Genomic DNA, 12,162 nt, shown 5'->3' on the forward strand with positions numbered 1-12,162 from the left:
AAGGCAGCCCATATACTTAATTTTACATACAAGTTATAAGTTGGGGTTTTCTACAGAACAGTATGTGAGAAGATGAGGTAGCCTATCTGAAGATACCTTATAAACAGCTGCTGTGAGAGAGGATGAGGGAAGTGGTATAGGTGACAGAGGAGGAGAGAGGGGCAGGTGCTGGTGCTGACTGTGGAGTTATAAAGGCTTGTTCAGCCTATCAATGTGAGGGGTCCGGGAATGATTAAGTACAACTGCAGCTCATAGACTAAATTCAAATATTATGCACAAGAAGATTTGGTTTTGAAAGAAAAAGGGGGATCCTTGGCTGATGGAACTCAGTTTTCCTTTATTCTTGGGGTACCACTCATTCCCTTCTTGCTCAAGGGTAGTAGAGAATTATGTTTTCCCCATGTGATAGGTTTTTAAATTGTGTGTATGGTCAAAATAACAAATATGTGTATACCCTCATAATTAAAAACGATCTGGCATCATTCATAAGCAAAAGAAGAATGGTATTCAAATGAAATGACACAACATCTTGTATTATGTATTTGTTTGTTCTGTGTAGGTGGGTGCAAGTGCGTGTCCACCCAGAGCAGTTGATTCTCTTTCTCCATGTGAGTCCCAGCTATCAAAGTTAGGCTGTCAAGGCTGCTAATGAGGTTTTGTGACAAGCACCTTTACCCATTAAGACAACTGGCTGGTCATTATGTGGCTTTTTGACGTGGGGGGGATGGAATTTAGTGTTATGATGGATGAATTTTGTGAAAAATTAGAAATGAACAGTTCCCCTTATTGTTGACAAGTAGGTCAGTACAATGCTGTGTACGTATGTATATGTAACATTGTCTGGGTAGTATTATGTACTTAGTGATAATTTCCAGAAAAAGCTATTGCATCTAGAATCTACCTAGATAATTAGTGCTGGAGGGAAAATTTAAATGCCTTAAGAAGAACACTGTTGACCGACATTTCATACATCTTTAATGGTAGCACCCTTTCAAGAAAGCATAGCCATAATGCCATGTGAATTTGTCTTATTGTGCACATGAAGGGTAGATTTTCAGTGACAGTGATTTGTCAGTGGAACGGCCACAGCAAGCGACTCTTGAATGGTATATTAGAACTCTGATCTATGTTACATCAATACCAAATGAAGTGCAGTGGGGGAGGGGAGAGGAGAAGGCAGGAACAATGAAGTCATAGTACCAATTAATGACTTGTATTTGAATCAATAGACCTTCCTAGGCATTCAGATACAAAGCTAGTTAAATAATATTACTAATTTGTAACTAAAATAGCTCAATAGAAAACCAAAAGTGGGATGGGTATGTAGGATGTTTTTAAAATATAAAAATTCATCTTTAAGTAGTTATGTCCTATTTGTTTTCTAAGACTAACTGAATTCTGTAATTATTATTTCAAATTAAAATGTGGTGCCTGGTTTAATTGCTACAAGATAGAGTGTAAATTGTGGATTCAGGGCATTTTAGAGTTTGAGTTTCTCCATAGATAAATGACAGAAGTCATTTCTATGACAAAGATGCATCTCAAAGCTACCACAAGGGGGCAGAAAGATACATACTTTGACCAGAAAACAACAAAAGTTATTTTTATACTCAAATTCAGTAATTAGTATTGCATGTGTTAATTAGTATTTGCGCATATATTTTAATACAATGGATATAACTAGACAACTATACTATGAATACATTATACATATTTAAAGCCTATATAGAGATTCAACAGTTGATGCTATGAACATTAGGTTCATATTAGAGGAAATTATGTAGTTTGTGCTAAGTGAGAAGCTCAGCTCAAAAAAATGTAAAGAATCATAACTATAAATACTTTCAAAATTTCCCAAAAAAACCTAACCCTGCAGAAATCTAATCCAAACCTCCATCTCACTGACAGAACGTTACAAGGAAACAGAGTCTCACACATGAAGGAAAGACTGTACCTAAATATTAGTGCTTCACATTCATGTAAAAAATATGTGAAGTGATATCTAAGGTACTTGAAACATGTGATCTGAAAGTGTCTTTCACAGAGGTTCAATTCTATGCCCTTTAGTGGATATGAAAGCACACTGTTAAAGACAGGCCTTCATCATTTAAAAACACCATCTCTGGTTAGGATAGAAAGACATAAATATTGCTTACCCCAACTGACTGAGGGCAGATGGTGGCATGCTATGTAGGTGCTGCTGCTGCCAGCCAGTTACTGAGCCAAGGTGAAGAGCACTGGCCGTGTTGAAGCCAGAGAGAGACGACAGGTCTGCACTGCTCAGGGAGTACTCTAGAGGAAGGGATGAAGAGGAGAGCAAGGAGAAACACTTAGTTTGGAAACTGTCCAATGGCAAATAAAATTAAACATTTTCAATTAAAAAACATCATCGAGTCAAAGGTTTTGATTTGAGGAAAGCAGAAAATAAAACACCAGGGATAATTTTAATTTAAAAATAATTTTATTCACCCAAGTAAGGATTTCACAAAAGGTTTAAAGTAACAGATCCTGCAATTATAGCTTATTACACTAACTTTGTTAAAAAGTGTAAAGTATGCACGTTTTATGGTCTAGAATTTTTTCTCATTTAAAAATCTCAATAAAGTGAGCTTTCTATTACACTAAAGAAATAGTAGCTCAATGTCCTTGACATTTTGAACTCACTTTGGGTAAATAAAACTTCCAGGCACTTAGAAAAGAACACTGTAGACAATCACTTTGCCTTAGGAAAGCATAAGTAATGGTACAGTGCATTTTGGACACAGGCACCACACAAGCTCCCTACAGGGTAAAGAACATAACTTTTAAAATATGCTTTTTAAAGAAGTGTTTACTGTAATATTTGCACATAGCAAAGCTACTCACCAGTACCATATGTTGTTGAAATGGCTGATGGATATCCTCCCATTCCTTGTCCTGGTAAAGTAGGAGTTGCTACGGAAACCACTGGGGTAGCCAATGACTGAGCCGACTGGGAGTTATTTATCCTTTGATTCTTTTAAAGTAAATAAAAGGACATTATTGATGGCAGATTTTAAAAAGTTAAAAATATTAGGTCTCACTATTAGTTTTTCACATAAAGAAATAAGTTGGTACAAAGCTCATGAAATTAATCATTTAACATGTGTCTCTATGAACTCTGCCAACCCTATCATTTACAATCCTTCAAGAGACCAGCTGTTGCCATAGTAACCCATTACATCAGTATCTCCTAGGCAACTGAACTAGTAACAAGTACCATAGCTTTATTATGGGTAAAAACAGACTATGTTGAGAACTGATGAAATATGTATACTGTACTGCTATTGTTTCAGTTTTTATTCAAATGCAAATTAAAAAATTAAAATCAACCACGGTGGGTTTTATGATCAGTTAGTTCTATATGCAGCCAAGCTGACAGAGATGGGGGGGGTCATGCTAGATTCTGGCCAGCAGGTGGTGCTCTGACCACTTTCTTCAGCTTCTAAACTTCCTCAAAAAGATGGCAAAGTAGCTAAAGCCAGTAATTAACTCCTTATAACAAGGAGGTAAAAGATGCATTCGCTTAGAATAATGGTATTTTAAATCTTGAAAAATAAGCATTTTACTGCTCGATAACTAAAGAAAAATTTTTTGTGTTTGGATTTTAGAGAAAGTTCAGTCTTAAAACATTTAAAAAATGGCCTCTAGTTAAAAGGTAGGGATAGGGGAAAAAGGCCCACAAGAACCCTAGAAACTAATGACGCTTAAGCATAATCAATATCGTCATTCAGTAAGGTAAATTTTAAAATCTGTCCATTTGAACACAGCTAGCACCTTACACTGAAGGAGTTTTGTTATTCTCCTGAACGGTGCCCTCCAAGGGAAACATTCTTACCACTTACCAACAGCAGGTCCACATCCTCAGACTGAGAGCATGGGGAAGGAGTTTATTAATTAGTGTCTGTAAATATTTATAACTGTGAAAATCTTTTCAACAAAACGAGAAGCACCCCTTGATAGACACAACAATTTAAGCGGTTTTACACACCACACTCCAAAGACAACTCCTAACAAAGGCATTCTTTGTTTCCCTTAGTGAGATGCCGGTCTCGAATGGGAAGGCAGTCTATCTGGGTTTCAGCACAGGTCAGTGTCTCCATGTTCATTATTTCACCACCAAATTCTGATTTAAAAAAAAGGACTGTACTTTAAACCTACTTGCTAGAGGGAAGGGAGGGAGCCACACCTGATAACCAGGGAAGAGACACGACCTGCCAATTGCAGAATCTTTGGGAATGCACCAGTTTTAAGGGATGTGGGATAAATCTGCTGAGAGACACTGCTTGCCATGCCTGGCCCTCATCGACTGTATCACCGTGGGAGGTTTTATTTATTAGATCCAGTCTTTTCTAAAGGGAATGTCACATATTATTTGATTTTGGCTAGATACTCAAAATGAATATAATAATAAAGTAATCAGTCCACAGGACTATTTTACTCCTAAGCATGCCACAGAGCTGAGCATTCTAAAAAACAGAAAGAAAGAAATATTTGTAGAATAATTTAAATCTGTCGACTAAATCTTTGTTATAAATGTTCTCACTGGTAAGCACTGCTGATTTGGGGAACATTCTACTTGTCATCTGTCTATCTATCTGTCTGTCTATCTATCTTTGTTTTTGAGATTGATACCACAATATTCTTTCCATCTTAGGCATGAGTCTCATGAGCAAGGAATGGTACAGCATGTGAATTTTATATATGTTTAAGTCTATATTTTATATTTCTATATTTTCCCTTAAAAGCACGTCACAACATCTTTTGATATAAAATGTAACACTGGTTCTCAGATTTTCTTGGGTTTTAACACAGCTTGCTTGGGGGAGTTAGAAATTTTCATTAAGTATGTAAAGGCAAAGATGAGCTGAGACAACGCAAAGGTAGATTAGATATTAAAGAAGTGATACATAAGAAGGAGATTTCCAATTAATGTAAGACATTTCGTTTAGGAATCAGGGAAAGCGTTTTTCACTGTCAGCCTCCCGAGAACACAAACAGCTCAACAGTGTGTAACTACTTTCATGGAGCTCTTCATAATTACTCTTCCGATGGGCTATATGATCGGATCCTCGGTAGAACTGCTTTTCTAACTATAAACTTAGAGCCTTAGGAAGAACTGCTTTTTCATATTCCAGAAAAACAACCCTGAAGAAGAGTTTATTGGATTTCTTTTAATATAGAAAAGGAAAATGCAAAATCAGCCCCATCAATAGGATTAAAAACGCCATTCACCAATAGTGTTAATTTTCTGGGGTGACATAAGAAATTCCTATGTCAACAAACACTAAAACAGCAAAGCACATCCAGACAAGCTCTCATCAACACGTATTAAGGACAGAAGTTGGGCATTACCACTGATGGCATGGTGTTCTTGCTGCCTGGTGGAATAAGAACTCGGAGATCTGGCTTCCGATTATTCATCCCTAGATTCATAGGGGGAGGAGATTTGGCTTGGATATTCTTGTTCAAGTTACCAGGTGAGACCAGCAGACCTGGTGAGTTTCGGGGGTTGCCATATCCATTCCCTGTTAATACAAAACAGTGACAGAACTCAGGGAGAAATCTAGATTCGAGCATGCTTTGAAAGAACAGCCTGGAAGAGAAGAAAAGAGAACGCTTAACAGTGAGATATTGCTAGGAACACATGAAAGCTCATAGGCTGACTGATTTACCCTCTGTGTGACAGGCAGCAACCCAGTTAATTGTTTCATATACCTCTGAAAGAATATTAAAAACTTTTTCTGTGAGAAGAGAGCGAATCTTTGTTAACTTGATCAGAAATCTGCATATCATATGCTTTTTTTTTTTCCTATTAAGTTTTTCTCCCCCGGAAGAAAGTCAGACAGCCAGATCAGGATCTAAGAAAAGCACAGAATTGGTCCTGCACTTTAATTGACTAGTTTGGTGGAGGCGGGCCGGAGTGACTCACTCTTTCAGTTTGTTGGTTTGGGTTTTATTCTGTGTGTCTGTGCATCCTTCGATGAAGAAGGGACAAGGCAGCAAGGCTGTAATTTCTAGGGCAGGCCGGGGGAGGGGAGGCTGCATCCACGTTTTGCAGTTCAGTCTCCTTGGCTCTAAGTGAATGCTTGCCGTGGCCTCCCTTGCATCTATCTGGCTTACCCTTCTCACCAAGCTCAGCACATAGCCTGAAGCCTGGCGCGATTTTTCTGCTCATGAAAATCTTCAAAAGTGACAGTCCTCGCACCGCAGCTATGACGCCCCCAGAGAAGTGCTGAGTCATTCAGACACAAGGAAAGTCACTAATTGTGAAGGCTTAGGGCTCTTTTAGGGTCTGATATTTAGCTCCCTACTAACGAAGTGGGCATTTCAAAGCTTACGTTTCCCATATCTAAAATACACTACCCCAATAGAAACAGCTAAGGAGCTGGGTGGAAAGGCAACCTGAACTGGAGTAAGAGATGACTCACAAAGCTGTCTGCTGGTTTCTTGATGGAGAACAGGAGAAACCCACTGCAGGATTCTATAATGGTCCCTAGAAAACCAGCCAGTTGTTTTCCAAAGGACGTTAAACTTGGTTGTTATTGTCGTCTGCACAAAAGACTTACTCTTAGGAGGATAAGACCAGGTGCTACTCAGTGAGGTGGCAGAGACAAGGCTACAGCCTTGGAAGGCTCTGAATTCCTTTGTAATAAAGCAATCCACACTTGTGTACAAACAAACAAGACTGCCCAGGGCAAGACGCTTGTAGAATAATATACATTATACATTATCCACCTTCTACGGGAGAAGAGATTACATAATGCAGGTTCAGGAACTAATTTGCTTTTCAACAAAAGAGAGGAGGTAGTTAAGCCTGTGATTTGGGTGACTGGGTAGGGAGAGGGCTGAGGAAGGATTTTACCCAGCATCCTTAGGAAAACAGAGAGGAATCTGCTTTCAAAGGAGCCAATGAAAAAGGAGTGCTCTGTGGAGGATTATGGAGGTTGATCTGTGAACGTGGTAGAAACGGAGACCACCCAGAGTTTTAGAACAGAGATAGAACTGATCAGATAGAGTGGTCGGATATCTACAGGCACTGGAAAGCCTGGACTTGGGGAAGCCCAGTTGTGTGGATCATTCTTGAGACCATGGCAATGGCTTCAGGTAGAGACAAGGAGGTGGGAAGAGAAAGCACTATTTCAAGAAGACACGTGTAAGAACCTTTTGCTAAGTGGATATTAATTTTACAAAGTAATGGTTTCATTATGACATGCTCACACATGTATACAATATATTTTGACATATTCACCCTCTCGCATCTCTTCCACCTCATGCTGGCTCCTTACTTTCCACACTGTGTCCCCTGGGGACACTTTTTAGATTAAAATCCACTTGGAGCATCTGATCCAAAACACATTTGTTCTTCATATCCAATTCATTCACCTGTTTTGTTTCATGAATCAATAAATAAGCTGAACACATTAAAAACTGCAAGATTCAATCTTGCAATTGGATTATGGATAAAAATTAACAAGTTTCTTGAGGCAAAACTAAAATAAAACAAATGAAACACCCCCAACACATGTGTCAACTACAAAGTAGTTGCTTAAGAAATTTGCACTGAATTTGAATATAAATTAGTCTTCTATAATAAACCATCAAGAAAAGTTGCTAAATTATAGCTAGCTAAATATGTCAAAACCCAATTATCCGTTACAGTTAATTTGGACAGCGTTTGGTAGTAAAAAAAAGTTCTTAAACAAAACAACACGTTTACCTTTTCTCACAAGGAGAAATATAAACAAATTATATTCCTAAGAAAAAAGATGGGTGAGTGAGGATACTCAGAGCAGTTTTGTACTGAATGTGTCCCCCCGGATCATTATTCTGTGTTAGGGCCTTACACTGAATTGTAGAATCTCCTGAATGAAAGGGAAAGGAGAAAACCAAGATGTTGGCAGTTCACATTCCCACCTGCTGTAGCTCAGACAGGCGTACCGAGTGACATGTGTCATGTACATGTTAACCCTGGGTGAGATCTGGTTTACATAAACAATCAAATGGAAAACTAGCCTAGTAATTTCAAAAGAAGAAGAAGAAGAAATGTCAGTTAAGCAGTGCAGTGAAGCCTAGCAGCTGAGAAGAGACTGAAGCCCTGCCTGGGTAGAAGCCGATGCTGGTTTGCATGGAGGCATAATTCTGCTAAAAGGAAGTAAAACCGCTTCGAGAAATGTGCTGTCCTGAGATAGGACAGGCATGGGGCCAGTGTGAGAAAATGGAAAGGCTTCACAGAGGCTGTGAAAAGTCTCTTCAAAAAGAGACGTTTCAAAAAAGCCGAGGTCTCTCTGCCCACATTTTAAAACGCAATTTGAGGCAGCAGTAGGGAGAGGGAGAAAAAGGAAACATACATACATGAGTTTTCACTCAGTAAACACCTCAGAAGTAAAAAACTGAATTAAAAAGGGTTCCATGTCTCTCACTTGAAATATTTCCTGTTATTTGGAAATTACACCACTTTAGAAGATTAGTTACATACTTTTAAGGTGTTTACATACTGAATGTAAAATATTTTCAGCTATGATGACTTTTTTTTAACATTTATATTTTTAGAGCATAAAGTTATTTTTATGAACAAATAAATTCTATTTTTTATGAGTAAATTTCTGCTATTTTAAGCATATTGTGCCAGCTAGCATTTTGGAGCCGTATAATAACCATTTCTGTTTCCAGCCACCAAATTGTTATTCTTTTGGCATAATATAGATTCAGGAATGTGAGACTGTAGACCCTAGACCAGTGATATTGAAACCTATCATTTGGAAATCAATGATGAATACATGTGTGTGGTTTACTGCTAAGAAGAGCCTGCATTTAAGTTGGCTGGGAAACCACAGCCTCCTCCTCACTGAGACTGCTTCAGCCTGGGTGGACGCTGTTCTCCCACCTTAAGATAAATCCACCAGAGAGCGCGGTCACATTTAAATTCAGGGGCCCAGGAGGTGGGAAACACCACCTCTCAACAACCTTCTAATATACAGATGCAACTTTCTTGATGCTATGGTTTAAAATTATACTCCACTTGGACAATTATCAATTTAGACGTGACTGCATGCAGATGTCACAGTCCTCTGACCACTTAAAAGGACAAAAATTATAAAGTATGGCAAATGGGTTTCCTGATTATAGATTATAGGAAAATGAGGTACAGACCAACTTTAGAGTCCAATGAAGCCTTTATGGTTTCATTTGATTAAAATATTGTTTCTTGTAAAACAGTGTAAGCTTTCATGATGTAACTTATGTAAAGGATGACAGACTGGACTTCTCTTGCTACAAGTGTATAAATATGATGTATTAGTGTAAATACTTAAGACTTGAAATATAGAGCTAATTTCCCCCACAGTAACTTACAATCACTTTTCCTGCATTTTCTCCTTCACTTGTTTTCACTCACTCCTATTTTAGGAAGTTGTAAATTCAGAGAACACACTCCTGGCTGGAGATATTATGAGGCAGACACTTGGCCTTGTCACACAGAGCTCAGCTGAGCATGCACTCCTCTGAGCCCAGAGTTTGACAACTTTCTTTATTTGGACGGTTAGGTATTAGCAGGCTTCTCATTTGTTTTCTGTCTTTTCTTTTAATCTTTCAATTATAAATAACATCACAGAACATCAGTAAGCACGAAGCTGAAATTAACCATAGGGCCTGGGTCTAATTCTTGCAAGGCAGCCTTACCTCCCAAATTGTCATCTTAGACCTTTTGCTCCCCTCCCTCCATCTCTATATTCTACAAGATACTAAATCTTTTTCAATTTTCCCCCCAAAAAAGAAACCCTGCCTGTATGCACGTGTATACTGCCATCATTCTTATATCCCCATTTGACTAAATCTTTCAAAATCCTCCACCTATTCTATTCTCTAGCGGAAGGATTCCTCTCATGTCCTAAGTTGAGTTTCAGGAGGTCTGGGCTGTATGCAAACTTCTGTATAAACGTGTGAAGTTGGCTCACACCTGGAGGCATCATTCTTAACTGCCCTTTCTGTCCTGTTCTTTTTTTTTTTTTTTTTTTCCAAACACTGTTTAACACAGTGGGGTCAGTGCCCTGCCTGTCTCTCAGGACTTTCTACAGCTGACCCCCTCTGTCTAACCTGGTTTCCAGTGGCCACAGAAGACTCACATGCTCGGAATATGTCCGAGTCTTTGCTCTGCTGGTTCAACATCTGTCCGAGCTCAAGCTCCTCTCTAATTCAAATTTGTCTTTTAAGGACCAGCTACAGTGGGGACTCTTTCCTGGCGCCTTTCAGATAACTTCTGTCCACACTGAACTGACTCTTCTCTAAGCTGTCACTGCATTAGAGACAGTGACACTACATGACTGTTCGTTTGTACAGTGACGCTTCATGTATTGGAGAAACACGTAGAGTAGAGCTAGAGGATTAGGAATTACTCAGAAATGGCACTAAGGGATGAGTTACTGGGGACCAGGAGGTGATGACTGAAAATGGAATGAAAAACCTTAAATTTAAACACTGAGAGTATCTTCTCTTTATGCTACTTACAAAATTCTTAATTTGGATCAGCACTGTATTCTGGAGGCCAAGTATACCAATAAAACTGTTTCTCAGCCATATGGTATGTTAGCCCAGAAACCATGTAATTGTCCATCTACTAAATTTGTCTATAGGAATTAATTGAACCCTCTTTTTAGCTTGTCTTACCTATTAAGTAATGTGCTACTTGTGGTAGGATCCAATAAGGTGGACCTATCCCCCAGTGACACAAAAACGTAAACAAGACACTGATCTTTCATACTGACAAATGTTTATTGTCACGGGTTCTCTTAATGTAACTCTCAAAAATTCACTTAAGTGAAGCTTCATTTAAAAACTGTCGGGCAGTGCCAACTAAGTGTAAGCAGGGCTTTGTTTGAAGGTTAAGGAAGACTTTTCCAAGACAGGAAGCATGAAACAGTGAAGTCTGATGAATCCTGACTACTTCTGTGACGGTAAAATACTGGCTGCTTTAGGATACGCAGTTTTCAACGTTTGGAAAAATAGGATTAGCTAACACAAGCATCTTGGCTCATGCTAACTTTAAAATGGGCAGCAAAGGAAAGCTCTCAAGGGGTTAGCATGGTTAACCTGGTGTGTTAGGAACCAAACACTTAAAAGGGGGTTAGACTGCTACCACGGAAGCTAGTTAAGATGCACACACCACACAGAGCCTTCTGAAAGAGGTCTAGATGACACAGCAGTGACACGGCTAGTTTACTGGAGTTGGGCACAAAGGAGGCCAACGCAGATCACCTCAGATTGTAACCGTGTTTCTCTCAAAGTTCCTTCAACTGGGTGGAGCTTTTGCCTTCTCAGCAGGAAACACTGTTTCATTAGGTAAGAGACGCCTAAGAGTAATGCGAATCAGAGGCAGGCATTGCCAACTGACCATATACCAACAGCAACAACAGTAAACACCGCGAAGCATTATCTGCCAATCATGTGACATCAAGCATGCCCATTATATCCCCCCGCCCCAGGAGTGCCAGGTAGCTGATATCAAATATGGGCAGAAAAGACCTTTAATCCTCTCGAGAATAACCCTGTGAGATATTAAAAGTATTTCATTAGTATAAAAAACAAACAAACAAAACAGCGAGGCCTAGTAACTTGCTCAACACACAAAAAAGTCATCCACTTGTAGAGATACAATATGAACTCAAGCAGCCTGTCCATGCCCTAAGTGTATGCTGCACTGCTCTCTGAAAATTAAGTTCTAGATTCTAAAGGCTTTCACATGTTGTCTCATTCTAAAATCAAAGATTATAAAGGAAGAAAACAGTGAGGCTGAAGACAGGAGACTCAGAGCTTCTCCTAAGCTAAAGGAGAAGTGGAAATTTGAAGGCCACATTAGTGGGCATTGCAAATAGTAAGACTGATGCTGAGGGGTGGAGCCTAGTTCTAGAGCGCTTGCCTGGGATTGGAGAAGCCCTGGGTTCAATCAGCACCTCAAACTAAAATTGAGCAAGTCAAAATAAGGCAAAGCAAAACAAGACATATTAAGGCTGGTTTGGATGACAATTTATATAAAAAGGTAGAGAATAGTGATGTGTCAAGCCATATTACTAGTCTCCTGGACAGTGTTTACAATGAACAGGATATGATGGGGTTAGATGCACGAAGAGCTGGAGCAGCTACTGTAGT

The 12,162-nt window shown here is 39.1% G+C and overlaps 1 protein-coding gene across 1 annotated transcript in view; it reads right to left on the reverse strand.

Moving 5' to 3' along the window:
- The window catches only part of Mef2c (myocyte enhancer factor 2C), a 124,969-nt gene that overhangs the window by 8,681 nt on the left and 104,126 nt on the right, over positions 1-12,162 (reverse strand). The window contains exons 7-9 of the mRNA XM_059276308.1: positions 5,374-5,546; positions 2,866-2,995; positions 2,157-2,292 (exon numbers count right to left, since the gene is read on the reverse strand). Coding sequence (XP_059132291.1) covers positions 2,157-2,292; positions 2,866-2,995; positions 5,374-5,546 — 439 coding nt within the window. The remainder of the gene's footprint in view (positions 1-2,156; positions 2,293-2,865; positions 2,996-5,373; positions 5,547-12,162) is intronic.

The sequence above is a fragment of the Peromyscus eremicus genome, chromosome 11, assembly GCF_949786415.1.
Source record: "Peromyscus eremicus chromosome 11, PerEre_H2_v1, whole genome shotgun sequence".
Taxonomy (NCBI): Eukaryota; Metazoa; Chordata; class Mammalia; order Rodentia; family Cricetidae; genus Peromyscus; species Peromyscus eremicus.